At 45.0% G+C, this 18,209-nt stretch overlaps 1 protein-coding gene across 2 annotated transcripts in view; it reads left to right on the top strand.

Moving 5' to 3' along the window:
* Positions 1-15,356, top strand: part of atg9b (autophagy related 9B) — a 233,841-nt gene extending 218,485 nt beyond the window's left edge. Inside the window, exons 2-15 of one of the 2 annotated variants that reach the window (XM_072711210.1) lie at positions 1,408-1,565; positions 1,962-2,007; positions 3,260-3,322; positions 3,892-4,056; positions 6,841-6,982; positions 7,908-8,656; positions 9,044-9,197; positions 9,293-9,472; positions 9,801-10,046; positions 10,665-10,894; positions 11,003-11,105; positions 11,294-11,372; positions 11,567-11,743; positions 11,933-15,356. In XM_072711210.1, the coding sequence (XP_072567311.1) occupies positions 1,457-1,565; positions 1,962-2,007; positions 3,260-3,322; positions 3,892-4,056; positions 6,841-6,982; positions 7,908-8,656; positions 9,044-9,197; positions 9,293-9,472; positions 9,801-10,046; positions 10,665-10,894; positions 11,003-11,105; positions 11,294-11,372; positions 11,567-11,727 (2,427 nt within the window). In that variant the 5' untranslated portion in view covers positions 1,408-1,456 and the 3' untranslated portion in view covers positions 11,728-11,743; positions 11,933-15,356. The remainder of the gene's footprint in view (positions 1-1,407; positions 1,566-1,961; positions 2,008-3,259; positions 3,323-3,891; positions 4,057-6,840; positions 6,983-7,907; positions 8,657-9,043; positions 9,198-9,292; positions 9,473-9,800; positions 10,047-10,664; positions 10,895-11,002; positions 11,106-11,293; positions 11,373-11,566; positions 11,744-11,932) is intronic. The other variant, XM_072711209.1, reaches the window with a different exon arrangement.
* Positions 15,357-18,209: the final 2,853 nt, after the last annotated feature.

Here is an 18,209-nt window from a genome sequence, read left to right as displayed (position 1 = left end):
AAACAGACTGATTATGATACTGTACAAACAGCTCAGTGAACCACAAGATACAGTCCACTGTTACGTGTTCATATGAAAGGTAGCACACTGGCAGGAACATGGACTCTGAAGTCTCCCTAATCCTGAGGAGAAGAGGAACGTTATTTTCCAAATGAGCCCTTGTCCACAGGTGCATGGGTATTTTTTTTTTATATAAAGGTAGCTTTTTTTATGCATTTTGCCCTTTTCTGCACAGGCAAACAGTGTTTTAGGACACTGAAAACTGAGCTTTTGCAGAACCGCGTCCAGGGTGAAGATTTTCAGAAACTCAGTTTTCAGTGTCAGTGTAGACATTGACATTATAGTGTGTGCCGTTTGCTGTTTACATTAGGCAAGTTTACTCTTGACCATGCCTTTTTAGCCCTTTCATGTGGACAGAGATTTTTTAAAAATGCGTGTATACATGTGGACAAGGCCTGATTGTCATATTCTTGATCCTTGATATAGATCATGTTTGTAGACAATTTGTGCAGAAGCCTTGTAGGTGAGGAACACAACTCATAGTTTTCTAAGGAAAAATATATGAAGGCTAATGAGTAGTGTTGTAATGTTGATCATGGGATTTAAAACAAAAGCAACTGTTTATGTTTTTCAATCTATTTATTGCATTCACCCTGCTGCCACATACTTAAACGTTGCACTGGGTTCATCCCTGTCCCACTCCATTTCAGTCTCCATTATCAAATCAAATATCCGGAAATCAGACATTATTTGAATTTCGAGATACTGTGCTATGTTCAGCAATATTGTGCCATCTGCTGCCTTAATATTGTAGGGGATAGTTGTATAAGTAAAATGTTTTTGAAATATTTATTTAAATGCTGAAGCGCTGTACATCAAAATGTGCAGAAGGAATGCTCTCTTCTCCCTTGCCACAGTGAATATATCTGGGCCAAGTTCAGCGCTCCCATCATGATTTTGGGGAGAGTGTAGCACAGTGTCGTGCATCTGTAGGCATCCCAGAGGCAGAAGTGTGCCATGACATAGCTCTATGACATTATTCCTGCATCTGTTAAGTTAGCATTTAGTCAATAATTACCTTGCTAAGAGAGCTGAAATATAAAGCAAAGTTGAATCTTGTCATCCCTCTGATTGTCAGACCAGGGTGACTAGAGATACTGTATGGGGGTCGGATGGTAAAATTCTCTCCATAGTTTTGTTTAGCAGATGTAAAATCTGTGTTGGGGTTACATGCTAAAAATGTGAAAGTGTTCAAACAGATTTTCTGAAGTGATTTAGGTTAAGCACGCTTCTCAAGTGTGAGCCCCAAGGGCAGGCTCTCGGTTACTTCCGTTCACACCGGGAACCAGGAATAAGGATCCTGTTCCTTAAGACCTGGGGTTCACGGTGGGTATCCTTTTACATCCAGCATCCCACATTATTCGGGGAGAAGCCACGGGGGAGAATGTGAATCGCAATGGCCAACTTTGAAGCATACCAGGAGTACCAGCGGATCGAGGACTTTGAGGAGGACTCGCCGCCTGGGGAGGAAGACCTGCTTGTGCACGTGCCAGAAGGCCTGAAAGGTACCTTGGCAGATACTGTCAGGCGCCACTGGGGCAGAATCTCTGCTTTCATGATTTGTTCATTCAGTCAACACTGTTCTGCAGAATATGTCAGGTCGACACTCACTGATACTGGTGAAACAGTAATTTTCTGTCACACAATATCTAAATGTACCACAAGATGCCTTCATTGTTTTAATGTGGGTTCTGTTGTTCATTGTCATTGTGACTTTAATGTAATTTAGTTGTAAGTTTCATAGTGATGACATTTTCCTAGTCTTTTGGGCGATAATTGACATGGCAGTAATAAGCGTAAATGAAGTAATTAAGTAATGATAGTGTTCAAGTGTCATTTAAGCTCAGAGTCTGCTTTCCTGAGCTGGATGGTGTTTAACACTGATGCTTTTCTTTGTACAGATTCATGGCATCATATCAAGAATCTGGACAACTTCTTCACAAGAATATCCTTTGACTAAATTCCCTTCTACACCCAGATGCTCCATCGTGCTTGTGGAAAATTTAAGGAAGCATGAGACCATGCATTTAAACCTTGTGTTTCCTGAGCTTATAAGGCAATCGGAGAGGACATTTGTGAACCCAGTGTCTCTGTGTCCTCTGGTAGTCCTTTTTCATTTTCTTCTGTGGTGCTGGGTTTGATTGGTGAAGCGTTTCCAATTACACTGTGGGTGGAAGGTTTCCCATGATTCCACATTGCAATGGGCCCAGTAATTCAGGACCTGTCGCTCTGAAATGAGACACTGATTTCCTTTTCTTCAGCTCAATTGGTTTTGCAAAGGGTCGAGGCACAAGTCACAAATTGAATTGCATCTCACATGTTAACTTTGGTGACTCTTTATTTTTTTCTTTGAAGGTATTAGGAAATCAGAACCTAACATTCAGCTCTGATTAGCGGGTGAGCCTGGGCCTGTGGGGTCTTTGCTGGGGAGACCTGGCCTTAAAACCCAATGCTTGTATCGAGATGCATGCTGATAAGTTTATAAAGCTGGATATTTTCCAGTTCAGTTGAAGCACATTGGATAGAATGTCGACTTTAGTGCTGAACTGCTCCATTTGCTTCTACAATAACTGGTAGCATAGATGCAACAGCCTATCAAAACTAAAATGGTTTCATGGTTATATATTATTTAGATATACAGTCTCTTGAGTTACAATTAGTTTTTTTTCAATCCTTAGAACAGACGGTAAATCTAAAAAAGTTCACATAATTGTCCCTTTACCTCTAGATGTATGGGGTAGAATAACGTGCAAACCTACCTTCAGAGAAGTTATGTGGTTTTGGAGGTCGATCAATGTAGAAACATCCAGCTGGCCATTGCTGGGGGGGGGGGCAGATGGACACCGAGAGGATTCATGGTGTTCATGTGTTTGTTTTAATGACAGCAGTCAATATAACAACTGAACTAAACATAAACTTCTTTTTATGACAAGTATCCACAAAGTGTGCAGCTTTTGTCACTGCAGTATATATTTCTGGGCTTTAAAAAAACACAGATGTTTGTGAAGTTGACTTCAAGGCCAACAGGAGAAGCTCTCCTACTTCCAAAAAATGAGGATCTATATTTAAACGTGGTCTCTGAATAGGTATCGATATTGGACCAGACAAGGGGTCAACAAAACTGACCCTGTACACTTAGCCTTCCCCTCTCTAGGGGTCTCAGATGTTGCTCTGTTTTCTTTAACATTTTCCTCCACATTTACCACTTCCACCAGAAGAATGGCTTTGCTTGTATGATGCTGTCCGAGTTCTTCGAGCTGGTGTAAGTGTGCCTATGTTCCCGTCTTGTGTATCTGAGAATATCACATTAATTACTGCTCCAAGAACCTGCTGGCATACAGGGACTGGTACACCTGATATGGGACACGGAGCACATGAGTTGCTTGCTGCCAAAAGAGCCTCGGCTGTAACGTGATGCAGCCCCAGACACGGCCGACTCCCAGTACACAGACCACCTATTCTGGGGGCAGCGCTGAGAGCAGGAGGGACAGGAAGCGTGGACATAATGCTGGCCAGCGACTTCCCAGCAGCCACTGCGCTTCAGCTTACTGGCCCTTGTTTGCGCGTTTTGGGCCAGATGGTTTTATTTACGCCCAGGAAAAATAGTAGCTTAGGTGAATTGATATTGAGGACACCTTGGGCGGTGCTCGGCTAACATTTTTGTAATGAATTCCTTTCATCAGATTTTTTTTTGTTTGCTATGTTAAATTAAAATGGCTGAAAGAGACTGATTATTTTTTTTTAAACAACTCTCAACTAGTGCTGTTCGACTTTGACACTAGTGACCTTGACATTCAGCATTATCGATATATTTTTTCCCCCCCCCTGCAGACAGTTCCTGTTTGTGGTCACATTTACGACATTCCTCTTTAACTGTGTGGAGTACGATGTGCTCTTTGCCAACCGGGCAGTGAACCACACCGGCCAGAACCCCCTGGACCGGAACAAGGTGACGCTGCCTGATGCCATCTTGCCCAGCCAGCAGTGCACAGAAAGGTGTGTTGGGTTCAGCTGATACAGAAATGCACAGATGTTACCGGGTAATAAACAGCTTTCATCACATTTTCAGAATAGGGTTGCCTCAGTGCCACTTGGAGTCACGTGGTAAGGAAATGAAAATTATGCCTATTGGGCATGAGTGGACAGAGTAAGAAATCCCCATGCGTTAAAGTATTTAATATCACATAACTGAAGTAAAATTACTGCAGACAAAAGAACAGTTATGGGGCTATTAAACAAAACTGAGTAAAATGAGATAAAGAGTTACACTGATATTACCACCTGTGATGAAGTCAGGTTGATGGCCTTTGCTTTAAAGTAAAGAACAACTTCCTTTTAAGTATCACACCAGAAGGGTGTGGAGACACGGATGGGGTTTCTTTGTGCCACGCTATGGGCACCTAGAGGGTAGAGAAGGACCTTCAAAGAAAGTGGACGCTTTTAAATAGCATGTTGATGAGCGATGTCTCTGTGGGTCTGCTTATTATAGGGTTTGTACAGCAGTGTAAAAAGATTTTCAGGTAGAGCTGCTCGATATGTAAAAATGACTAGAATGTGCTGGATGTTATTCAGGGACTTCTATGATGATAGCCAACAAGTTTAAAATGTAAATCCCATTAATGTATGTGGTTTGGGGATTGTTAGCTTTGGTGTGTTCGGTAAAGTGATCTATTTTTTAAAATGCAGACATTGCATAGGATGCATGTATGTGTTGTTGAAATGTTTCGCAATGAGAAAACGGCTCAATAAACTGCCCCACAAAGTCATGTCAACAAGCTCCTTCTTGACTTACTGCCAAGACTGCTGGCAGGAGGTCAGCAGCAGTGAAATCTGTTCTGATAGGTCCTTCTTACAGACAGAGATGTTTCTTGCCACTGTCACTTTCATTCTTCAAACAGCGCAAAAGCTGTTCAGTGAAATCATTCCTCCAAATAGTGACGTTTTTAGCACCACTAAATTGGTTCCTTGATACAGCCCGACCTATAGAGGCTAATCTAAGCTTCCTGGTTTGTCCAGAAGGAGGTGCTGGTGTTGCTGAAACTGCAACCCAGGGATGGGAAGCTGTGGTAGAACTGGCCAGGCGTCCCGATCAACACATGATCCGCCACCATTGGCTAATATCAGACCTTTTTTTTTTGAACCAGTCATGACTTCTTATGTAGATGTGACATAGAACTGACATCCTGTCTGAAGCCTCCGGATGTTTCTGGGTTATCAGGATGAAGAAGCACAGTACAGCTGCATGGCTAAAATCTCTGCTTGAAAACCCAAAAACGCTCCCAACCAAGTCTTTTTCATAAGGCCCTTATCTTGAATTGCTTCATTTTTCAAGCGCTCTGTTTTCAGATAATTTATCATTCAGATAGCATTTTCCGCACCATATGTCTGCTTCACCCTCGGGGTGACCCAGACTGTGGCCCCCATTCATAATTCATTCAGGCTGCATTCTTTTGTGTCCAGCACTGAGGCTAAATAGCTTTATGTTTACAGTGCCATCCTGGCGTATGTACGTGCCAGTGATCCTGTGATTACACTAAGGAGGGATGTGCATAGCCGTACCCCTTTGCAGTATTCTTTGTCTGGTATGGATGTGGTGAAATTAAATAGTCTGGAGCGCTGCCTCTGTACTGGGTCCTTATTTACATCCCCTGCCTGAGTGTCAGCTATGGAGCGATGTGTCATCTTGCTTCAGGTAATTTCTCTCACTTCCCAGAAAATGAGACCAAAGCATGAGAGAGTGCACGGGGTGTTTGGTCCAGGCGAGGAGGCTTCCAAATACCCCAGGATTTGCCCGGGATGTCAGATGTGTCCGTTTTAATGAGAAAATCCCACGCTGTGTACAGAACACCTACAGAACTACTGCTAGCCTCAGAGCTCTCCGTTATTTTATGTGACTATAGGAAACTGCTGTGTTTTTTGCACAGTATTACCGTGTTTCACCACAAAGAAAGTATATACCTTATGTTCAGAGATTATTTTGTTTTGACGACCTGGTCCTCTGGAGTGTTATTTGTCATCATTATTGTAGCAGGTCGCAAAAACTTCTTATGACTCGGCTGATTTGTCTGCCTTGTCTGTCACCTATGTTAAGTTTGTTTGATAGAAGTGGTCCTTCGGGGCGACTTGGTATTGAATGTTTGGTGGAATCCTTAATCTTTGATGAGTCTGAGTGCAGCCTTCATGACGAATGCAGTGCAGGCTGAATTTGTGCTTTAATCAAAGAAACCACACTCCCTGCAGTGGGTGCCTTGGGTTCAGCGTCTTCTGAACTTGATATGTTTCAGCTGATAGTTAAGGTAGAATATCTGCCGGTTCAGCATTCAGTTTCTTAAACTGCTTACAGAAGGAAAAACGAGGAAGTTATATCAAGGTGAATGCATTTACAATTGAGTGACCTTGGACTATACAACAGAACTAAACTAAAGGATCAAATGCATCTGTGCTTGCATTTATCTCTGTTTCTATGCCTGGGTGCTTCAAACTTTCGTAGAACAGTTTTAAACTTGTGTTATATCGAGGCTGGCAACCTGTCTGTTGATCAGAAATGATATTAACACTATATATTTTTATGCCCTCTGCATTCCTTATGAGACTTATACATTATTTATTTAGTATTTTTCCCACCTTCCCCTATTTCAAGGCTTTCTAATGATTTTCCTGCAGTGTTTGTTCCTTCATTTAGTTCCAACACCAAGATCAACGTTGAGAAAACCAAGAGCGGACCTTAGTGAGAGCATGATTGTGTTCCTCCTACCTCAGTTTCCATTTGTCTCCTTGCAGGATTCAGGATAACAGCTGGATCATTTTCCTCCTCATCATGGCTGCTATCTTCTGGGTCTATCGGCTGATCAAGGTCTTCTGCAATGTCCTGAGCTACTGGGAGATACGACAGTTTTACATTAAAGCACTGAAAATTAGGATGGTGAGTCTTTTTGACATGTATCACACCGAGGGCTATGAAGGGGGATTGATTTCATTTAAGTTATGGTTTTGTGGGTAATACAGCTGCAGAAATATCTCGGTGCTGTACTGTTCTCCTTTGTGAGTGCGGACAGATTCACAGAGCTTGTTATTTTGACTTGATTATTTCTGCATACCACATGGAAAACAGGAGGTGATGTACATTTGCTGGAAGCAATACAGTAATATGGTGACCTTGCTTTTTTGCTGATCTTGTTGTGATAATGCCTGTTTGGCGGATGGTAGCTTTAATAAAAATGTTATCGTGACATTACTACCATCATTAGTTACTACCATGCTGTAATTGTGTATTACTTGGTTTCAGTCTTAAAAAAAAAAGATCAAATTTCCTGTAGATGGCAGGATCATATTTTTTTATGCAATGCCAGTGCTAGCACCAGTAGAATGTGGGCTCCAGGCTCTCCTGCCATAGTTACTGGCTACTGTGTGTGATGATGACCAGTAATAATAATCAACCAAAGTGATTACGTTGCTGTGAAATCCGGGAATACAAATGATTCCCATGCTTTGTGTCTAGACCTCTAAACTGCAGTCTGTATTTCATTTGTAAATACAAAGTACATCAGTAGCTAGTTTTTAATATTCAACATGTCAGTTAAATCTGCTGCTTACCAGTTTGCAAGGCTGATCTCACTCTTCTGGAATTAAAATCAGATGTCCCCCCTCCCGATATAGATCAAACTTCCCACTTAGTAGTAGGTCAGATAATGTAAGTTGTTACTAAATTCTAATTGAATCTAATTTCCACATGATTCCAGTTTTGGCCACAGAGCATTTGCTCCCTCCCAGATTGACTTAGCGCCGCGGTCGTGGAGAAGCCCGTTCTCACCCAGAGAACGCGTGCCGTCCTCTTGCTCCCTCCACAGGACGAGCTGTGCAACTTCACTTGGCAGGAGGTGCAGAGCCGGCTGATCAGCCTGCAGCGCGAGCAGCAGATGTGCATCCACAAGAAGGAGCTGACAGAGCTGGACATCTATCACCGCATCCTGCGCTTCAAGAACTACATGGTAGCCATGGTCAACAAGTCCCTGCTGCCGGTGCAGCTGCAGCTCCCCCTGCTGGGCGAAGTCGTCTTCCTCACACAGGGCCTGAAGTATAACTTTGAGCTTATCCTGTTCTGGGGGCCCGGCTCGCTCTTCCAGAACAAGTGGAACCTGCACCCCAAGTACAAGCGGGCTGGGAACCGGCTGGAACTGGCGCAGCAGCTGAGCCGCTTCATCCTTCTGATGGGCTTAGCGAACCTGCTGCTCTGCCCCTTCGTCCTGGTCTGGCAGGTGCTCTACGCCTTCTTCAGTTACACCGAGGCTATCCGGCGCGAGCCCGGGAGCCTGGGCGCCCGCCGCTGGTCGCTCTACGGCCGCCTCTACCTGCGCCATTTCAACGAGCTGGACCACGAGCTGCACAGCCGCCTGGGCCGCGGCTACAAGGCCGTCTCCAAGTACATGAACTCCTTCACGTCGCCGATGCTGGCCGTGATGGCCCGCAACGTGGCCTTCTTCTCGGGCTCCGTGCTGGCCGTGCTCATCGCGCTGACCGTCTACGACGAGGACGTGCTCACCGTTCAGCACATCCTGACGGCCATTACCGTGTTGGGTGTGGTCATCACAGTGTCCAGGTGAGTGGGTTTTGGGGTTTGGATCTGTGAGTGGAGTTAATATCCTTAATCTATAAAGTCATTAAATGGTGTGCATCTATCTTCTAACAGTCTTATGTGCCGTGCCGGCAGGGTTAGGCTCCAACTGGCATTCCGAGTAAATGCAGAGTTTGGAGCAAAGGTGTCTTAGAAAACCGTTTATTTAATCAGCAACTTTAGCAAAGGCACCGTATTCTGAAGAGCTGTGCAATCACCTTAAAAGGAGTGTTGACTTTAGATCCCAAACGTCAAAACATGTCGAGCTTCCATCCAAATAATGACATCAGGCAATTGGAAAGATGAGTCGGAATGCCAGCGGCTAGGTGGCATGTGTGCGGAGGTGGGTAGTAAAGCCCCGGCTGCCCGCAGGTCCTTCATCCCGGACGAGCACATGGTGTGGTGCCCAGAGCAGCTGCTGCAGTGCGTGCTGGCTCACATCCACTACATGCCCGACCACTGGAAGGGCAACGCCAACAAGAGCGAGACCCGCGACGAGATGGCCCAGCTCTTCCAGTACAAGGCGGTAGGCGAGGCCACGCATCTCAGCAGGCTTCACATGGAGTCGTTACGGCCTGCAGCCGGCGAGTCTGACGCTTTACGTCCGTCTTCCTCTCGTAGGTCTTTATCCTGGAAGAGCTTCTGAGCCCTATCGTCACGCCCTTCGTACTCATCTTTCTGCTCCGCCACAAGTCTCTGGAGATCATCGACTTCTTTAGGAACTTCACCGTGGAGGTGGTGGGCGTGGGCGATATCTGCTCCTTCGCGCAGATGGACATCCGTCGCCACGGCAACCCGCAGGTCAGCAGCAGCGGGGAGTGGGGGGTGGGGGACAGCAGCCCGTTCTCTAGCGGCCCTCGGGCGTCGTCCAATCGCATGTGCTTTTGGCAAACCGGAAAAATGTTAAGACTGAAAGAAAAAAATTCCCCTGGAAATAGTATGTAACCTCTTTTGATTTAGTGACATGCTTTTTATTTCATGACAGCAACAACAGCAGACAGTCAGTGCTGTGCTTTAAATGTAAATTTAATGAGAACATTCTAAAAATTCCCCCAAAAAATCCCATGTTGTAGCAATCGGAAGATGACCTGACTAATATTCCTGCTTCCGAAATCTCCTCCGCTTCCAGTGGATGTCAGAGGGCCAGACGGAAGCGTCCGTCTATCAGCAGGCGGAGAACGGCAAGACAGAGCTGTCCCTCATGCACTTCACCATCAAGAACCCCCACTGGCAGCCCCCCCAGGAGAGCTCGGTCTTCATCAGCCACCTGAAGGAGAAGGTGCAGCAGGACGCGGCCACAGGGCCCCCCCGGGCCCTGCTGCTTTCCGAGACCCCCCTCTGCGCCTCGCTGCTGTCCAACGAGTCTGGCCATGGGGTAGGTCTGCATCCGCAGTCCGTACGCACAGATACTTCCAGCTCTCCTGAAGAGTATGCTGGGAATTCCCCAGGCAGCTGGGGATGCCCTTTCCATATGGGGTGATTCCCATATGCAAACGCTCGTCTTACCCAGGAAAGTTCCCCCGCATCCCACACTGATATTTGTGTGCGTAACAGATCAATATGAACCTACTGGAAACAATTTAGACCCAAGTCAGATTTCTGTTATATGACCATCTTTTAATGGGTGATTAGTACCATTGCCTCACACCTATGGGACCAGGGTTCGAGTCTCTGCCCCGGCTCCACATGTGTGTCGTAGTGGGGTTTTCTCCAGTGGCCCCATTTCCTATAGGTATGAATGGCGTGTGCCACTTGTGTGGGTTACTCTGTGCCTTGTACCCATGGCTCCTGGGATAGGCTATGGACCCGAGTGACCCTGCATAGGACAAGTGGGTGCAGAAAATGGATAGATGGATGGATGAACTAGCAAAGTTCAGGTGTATCCCTAGAAACGTTGTTCATGGTACTGATATATTTCTCAAGATGGCATCACCGTCAGCCTGCTGTCTCCATGTCTCCATCCATCCCTTTGTCTTTTGGGATTCAAACTCAGACTGATAATCTGCTGGCCAGCGTCCTGACCCACCCAGTGCTGACCGCCTCGGGACAGCCGGGTCACGACCGGCACTCCCACCGGGCCGGCACCACCGCCTCCGTGGCCGCTAGCGTACTGGCCTCCTTGTCGGGTTCCCAGCTGCCGGGCCGCACGCGTTCCCACAGCCAGCTGCCGGCCGGCCACGCCGAGAGCCCCATGTACCGCAGCGACCGCACCATGGTGGACAGGTACGGCTCTGCGGGAGTCACCGGGAATATGGTCATCTTATCCAGGTTCTTAAGTACAGTTTTTAATCCAGATTTACAAATTACACCCGTCTTTGTTTCGTTGGACAGCATGTCTGCCAGCGACTCGCACTTTCGGGGAGAGTCCAGGTCTGCCCTGCAGTTGGAGTTGGCCTCTGCGGAGATGAGCCTGCACGCCATCTACATGCACGAGGTGGGTACTGCAGCCTGGTTATGAGGTCCCAGAAAACCCCTCTGTCTGCTCTATCCAGCTCTATCCTGTCTGACGGCTTGATGGGTCACTTTCTCACTGGCTGGCTGCACCATATGTTGGACCCCTGACAACCAGCAAAACAGTCATCAATTTGGTTCTCATATGTTGTATTTTGCCCCCCCCCCCAGATACACCAGCAGGGTTCCCAGTCCCAGCGCCCCCCCGGACGGTGGCAGGCCCCCATGCCCATGAGGGAGCTTACAACAGGTCATCTCTTGGTTTTATTTCTATTATGCATTTGGATAATATTCTCAACCCTGCTAAATACCAGTAATGTAGCACAGGAGTTTTATTGTTAGATGCTGGTGCCAGATTTTTTAATCTAAATATCCATTCGGTCCTCTGTGTGTGTGTGTGTGTGTGTGTGTGTGTGTGTGTGTGCGTGTGTGTGTGTGTCCCAGATACTGCACGGCTGCCCCCTCACTCCAGGGGATTCTCCGTATCCACACACGTACACCCAGTAGGCTGGACAGAGGAAGAGGAGGCTGGTGAGGATGAGGAGGTGGAGGTAGATGTCAACAGCAGATCTGCTTCACGTCGGGACATGGGCAGGACCTGCTGAAGTGCCTTAACATGGGGTAAGAAGGTGTGCAGTCGCAGTGTGGGTGGGGAGGTGCAGATCTCTGAGAGAGAGTGGCACTAATGTGGCACTAATGTGGCATCTTGTGATCTGTCTACATCGAGTGCATGTGGGCACAACTTTTCTTACGGTCGCTTGAACCTATGCAACATTGACTTGTTGAATTTTCTCTCCTTTTTATTTTCAGGGTTTAAATGTATATATATATTTTTTTTTTGTCTTTTTTTTCTGCGAATGAACGTCGTGGCCTTAGATCATTCATGCCAACCCTGTGAGTGATGGTTGGGTTTATATGCAGAACTGTCAAGGTCTCCTCCGCATCTCCGTTACACTTGGTACCGCTCCTGGAAACATGGGGGTGTGCGGCCTTCGTCTTCCAGCCCCCCCACCCCGCATCCCCCCACACCCTACAGCACGGTTGTTCATGGAACAGTAAACCTCAGTCCCGCTCAGCAGGATTTGGACCTGGGGCAAAGAGGATCCGCCTTTATTTATTAATCTTTTTGCTTCATGATTTGTTGCTTTTTTTTGGGGGGATGAACATGAGCAAGGTCCGACCCACGCACTGCAACACACAGCTAACAAAAGACCTCTTCCCCAGCTCTGCAGAGGGGGACAAGGTAATCATCTGTATACGAGTGTCCGAAGTTTACAGACTGACTGGGTGCTTTTGTAAGTTTAGTGGTACAGTGATGCCTCCACATCTGGACACTAAGAAGGAAGGATCTGCTGTCCTGCTCTCTGTGGTATCTACCCTGTTCCTCAAGAGCCTGTGGCATGTCACTCACTCACAGGACCCCTGCAGTTTACTTTTGAAATCTTGTTCTGCAAGGTCTTGTTCTGCATTGCTGTGGACGGCAATTTATTTTGCAGATGGGTTGGAAAGATTGGGGGAAAAAAACGTAACACTAACCTGCTCTTATAGCACTCTTCATTAGTGGCTCTGCGCATGAGGATTGATCCCACTCATGGCAAAAAAAAATGGGAGAGTGCAGGAGTGAACGGTGACTCTCCGACTGGATCTGTGACAAAGGCCCGATCGGGCCAGATTCTGTGCGGATGCTTATTGGGGGACTCCCACGTAAAGTGGCTAGCTGACAGAGGTGAACCAGTGCGGTTCTCAAAAGTCATTTTGTTACCGTTTTTTATTTAAATATCACATTTCACATTGTGCAATTGGATGCATAGTTATTACTGATTTTTAATTTTCCACTATTCATTGACCTTTAACTGTCTCATTCAAAAAATGATACATGTAACATGTTTAACCACGCTTGGGACAAAATCAATCTTAGATATTCTTAGTGTCAGTAGGGATGTCTTCTCCTTCCATTATCAGATTATTATCCACGTTACTCACAGTCGGGTGGCTTGCAGAGTAGTCAATACCAAAGGTGGTTTGTACTACTTGAATCATCATTCATCCGAAACTCCTCCAGTCTGGGTTCAGTGGCCCCTTAAGTGTTGGAACCTAGACCTGTTTAGAAATCTCAGCTGAGACCCCATCCTCTGCTTGTTTGATTAGAAAGTACCCATGTAACACCAGGCCTTTCTGTATTTTGGTATGTTGATATAATGCACGGGGCCATTTAAACGTCTGGGAGGGAAGATCGCTTCTCCTACTGCCTGCTTTCTCTTGGGTTATTTTTGTACTGGTGGGCTTTTGAAGCTTATCATGGTCTCCTATTCTCCAGGCTTCTATTTACAGTCAGTACTTTCCTCCAGAACCAGATGTCATGGCTTATATCTGAACTATACACAGAACTTTATTTATATGCTTTCTCATTATTTAAGCAATACGTATTTATTTCGGATAAGATAAATACACCAATAATTATTAGGAACACTTGTAAAACAAGGTGAATGTGATTGGTTTTTGCAAACAATAATTTAATGTCTTCTAGCACTACACAAAATGCATTTAATGCAATGGGATGGCTTGCCCCCCCCCCTACCGCCCCCCCTCCCCCGGCCTCTGTTGCATGGCACCTTAATCTTAATGCATGTTCAGTGAAAATCAGTCCATTACTGGCAATGAGTGCTTGGATTTTAGCCAAGTGATTGGCTGGGGTGGTAAGTAGAGGATGTCCTCTACACAAAGTGTAGTGCAGGGTGACCCCTCCTGCGATACATGTGTCCCTGTGTAATCAGTAACGAATTAAAAGGAAAATGATGTTCAGCATTCAAACAACAATGTTTAACTGCAACTTTAATAGCACTAGAATATAGAATATACCCTCTTCATTTGCCGATATCCTGTAGATAAAATATAAAAATACTAAATGTAAAGTTTGTCTCTAATCGCAGTGAAATGAACCGTGTGTCTTTACAGATGTTTGTTTGTAAGAGGAGCTGTGTTAAGACATCATCTGTACAGCCTTTTGCACTGAGAACCTAAAGAGCTTCATAGACAGTAGCAGTAGCGTGGTGTGAGGGACAGACCAAGGAGCCGCAGTCTGCTGACAGACTGAACTATCCTCAGTCTTTGCCTTCCCACTCGACCTGGTTGTAAACATTGTTTCCTTACTCAGTCATGAAAATGTCAAAATAATAGCAAATGAAAAAATCACCTCCCCCCCCCCATGGAGGGCTCTAGGATGGAGTAAGGCAGCTAAAATGGCGTCTACATAAGTGATGTCACAGACGCCATGTCTGAAGCTTTTGTGCTTTAAAGCCTGTATGATAGACCCTGTTTGTTGCCTGCATTCATCTGTATGCCATGTACTGCAGGTGTGCCAGAGCTCTCATTACAGTTAAATGTGCAGGCAACATATACTTTTAAATGCTTTACTTAAAAGGTTTCATTCATTTGTATCAGAACAAAAAAAAACCAGTTCATATGTACAGTATTTGTGTTATGACACGTGGGGGTGTGTGGTGTAAAAAAGCTTATCGAACAGAATGTTGGTGTTACCACGGTGGGTGAATGGTGGATGCTTAGGGTAGTTTACTCCCTAAGAGTCGCCTGTCCTGGTTTCACACTGCTTACATACGGCACGGCTACCTCGGCTAGGACGTTTAAGGTGTAAGTGTAGGCTGTTGGCAGAATTATAAAATGCAAGAGGCACAGGACCACTCATGAGCGCGCCCCCACCGATCTGTCATGGCCGGCGTGACGGAAATGTCAGGGGATGTCTGTCTGTGTTAGGGGTAGCAGAGCTCTCTGCTCCGACGCGCTCGCAGTCTACATACCACTGTTCAGCATTTCCTTACATATTCACCTCTACCATGCCTGCACACACTGTTACTTTTGTTTCCACTTGTGAACCAGATTGAAGAGAAAGGCAACAATAACTGGTCCAAGGTGCTAAGTGCTTGGATTTTGGTTTTTTTATTTAATTTTTTTTTTTTTTTTTTGTGTGTGTGTGTGTCGATTTTTATTTAAAACACTCATGAAAATGAAATAATGCCATTGGAGCTGCCTGACTGGGCTCCTCTGCTTGGTTTACACTGTTATCAGTTTTAAAGAAATGCATAGCTTTATGAAACACCTTCATCTGTTCTCTTGGTTCATGAACAGGAGAAAAATCTTATTTTGTGTGTATTAAATGGAAGTAGTGTTTTGAAAGATGCATTTGGTTTCCAATAAAATGCTGAATTTGTTCAAGTCATGCACTGACTCTTTATTTACCCCTAATGTCACTGGTACGAATGAGTTTACCTGTTCTGAATGTACAGGAATGTTATATGTACTTAAAACCGCTGCTAGGGCAGCAATTTAAGAATAAATATATTGACCAGGGCTCTTCAAATCTGGCCCTCGATTCCAAATCCAGGCCGTGTTTTCAGTTCTCCCAGGTAGTTAGTTTATTAATTACTGATTCTGATTGGCTGGAGGCTTTGCACCTGGCTGACCGGTAAAGGAAGGCTGGAAAACCAGGAGTGCTCAGCCCTTGAGGACCAGGATTTGAATAGCCCTGATATACAGCTGTGGAAAAAAATTAAGATAACAGCACAATTTTTTGTTTCATTCATTTCTCAGTTGGGTGTGTGTCTGTAAATAATATTTTTTTTTTGCAAACTGCAGCCTGGCTCTTCCCTGTGCTCTTCCCTGTTTCTCATTAATGAAGGGCTTCTTCCCTGCTTTATGGGACTTCAGTCCTGCTTCTTGGAGCCTGATATGAACTGTCCTAGCAGTGCACTTCACACCTGCACTTAATGTTTCCCGTTCCTTTTCAGAATTACTTGTCATTCTGCGATTTGTGAGAAACTGGCAGATAAGTTGAGGTCATCTCTCGCATTAGAAAGTCGTTCTCCTTTACCTGTCTGGTTTCTGGTTGTTCCCATTGTCTCCTGCTTCACTTTGTTCTTGTGTACTGCTGTCTTAGGCATTTTGAACCTGGAAGCCTCCTGCTGCTCAGCGTAGCCTTCTGCCAACAGAACCAGGATTAAACCAGGATTAGAATATGAGGATTTGTCATACAGTGGTCTCAATTTTTCCCACTGCTGCAGACTATGTGCTTTTAGGCTCCCCAAGAAACTGCAGTTCTGGGGTCCTCTGGTGCCACCTAGTGACTGAAACATGCCAATCAATCACGTGAACTGGGTTGTGATGATTTCCCCCATGATTGTGCAATAGATAGCAATGGATGGATAACAACTTTTCTATATGACCCTCAGTTAAATATCCTCAAGAACGTGGCTGGAGAAAAAGACACAAATAATTAAAAGTCTACAGTGCAAATGCGTTGTGTTGTGTTTTCTATTACTCTGAATCATGGTGAAAAAAGTGCTCCTTTTTGTTGGTCTGTCTTTCTGATATTCCAAATTCATGAGCATCCTGTGTTACTGTTTACTGCCTTGTCTCCCTGGCTGCTCTCATTTGAGGCTGATCCCTGTCGCCCTCCTCATTCGCGCAACTTTACTGCACATTCCGAGGGCCCATCAGATTATCCCACTGGTTCCTGCAAGTTTGGGTTCCGCTGTTTTTCCTGCTTCCTCCGCCCACAATTTCAGGGCCTCTGAAGGGCCGGGAGGCTGAGAATTCCCCCTGCCTCCCATTTCCCCAGAGACTTCCCTGTCTCAGGGCACCTTTCTCTGCTTCTAACCTGTGACTTTTCCCGGAAGGAAATGAAGTGTTATTGGAACTTCCACTCAGTTTATTCTGAAATCGTATTTATCCATCGCATGGATTTGATACATGAATCCCTTTTTAAAGAATGGGGTGACATTGAAAATGACGTAATGTTTTCCGGATCACATTCTGTGAGACTGAGGTCAGGGGGTCACAGTATTCTGATGTTATGCTCTGAAAGCAAAAATATTTGCATGTTTTTCTGCAATCAGTGCTGTACAATGGCCCAGTTTCCATTATTTTGATTAGATCAGATCTAATTTGGTTAGGTTTACACGAAATCTTTGACAAACATTTTACAGGAACTTGCATATTAAGTAGATAAAGTTTCAACATTTTGTTTAATTTTTTTTTAAAGTGCAATATTTTTCCACAACAGGTTTTATACAATTGATTTGGTTCATATGGTAGTGTATCATTTATGAAATTCTATCTGATACAATTTAAGCTGATAAACATTAATCCAGCTGTATGACCTTGCAAAATATTCCCAGATACAGTGGAGACCATGGGGTGCAGAGATTCTCCTTGTGGTGTTACTGCTGTGGATGGAAAATTGGACATCGGTAGGCCTGGGAGGGGAGGCATATTGGGTCTGTTATGTCTTAGGCCTTAGGCAAGAAGAGAGTGCTTTGAATACTGTGTGTCCTCACTTCATGATAGCTGCCTGTGGTTGATTCAGACCTTGGAGAGACAGACAGCGGAGCAAGGGGTGGGGGGAGAAACTGCCTGCAGGAAAAGATTCGAACCTCCCCCAACTGGTGCACAAAAAGTTGTAGTTATAAAGTAGCCGCAGTAGGCCATACGCAATATATTATGCAATAGTACGAATGTAGAAGTAATTGTTACGATAATCACATTAATCATATGTTAACCATGAATTTGCAGTGATTCAATGGCAATACGTCAATACGTTAATCATCATTAATCAAAGGACAAATCATTGATCAAAGGACAACCAAATATTTACAGTGATTCAATGTCACATAATCAATATCTATATTCATATCCCAAGTTAGAGCCTAGCAGTCGAGACATGTTCCGGTAAATTGTGCAAAATGGGTGGATTTTACCTTGCTGCCAAGGTGAACCAATAGAGTGAGAGAATTGTGTTTGTTATACGTTTGAACTTGGTTTGTTAGTGTTTTGTGACCAATTAGGACTTAGAAGTCCTTATCTGGAACTAAGAATTATGGTTTATCAACTGGGTGCTCTGGGTGCTCCTGGTACCTGGTGCCAGAGTGTGACTGGAGCGGGACTTACAGTTTAACACAGATCTGAGAAGTAGGGGTGGCAATTGCCAGAGAGATGACAATAATACAGTCACGATATTTGGATATTTGTTTGTAAATTTAGAAATCATTATGTTGTGCTGCGGTCAAGATATTAA

The sequence above is a fragment of the Paramormyrops kingsleyae genome, chromosome 4 (genome assembly GCF_048594095.1).
Source record: "Paramormyrops kingsleyae isolate MSU_618 chromosome 4, PKINGS_0.4, whole genome shotgun sequence".
NCBI classification, from domain to species: domain Eukaryota; kingdom Metazoa; phylum Chordata; class Actinopteri; order Osteoglossiformes; family Mormyridae; genus Paramormyrops; species Paramormyrops kingsleyae.
This window is presented reverse-complemented; position numbering and strand designations above follow the sequence as displayed.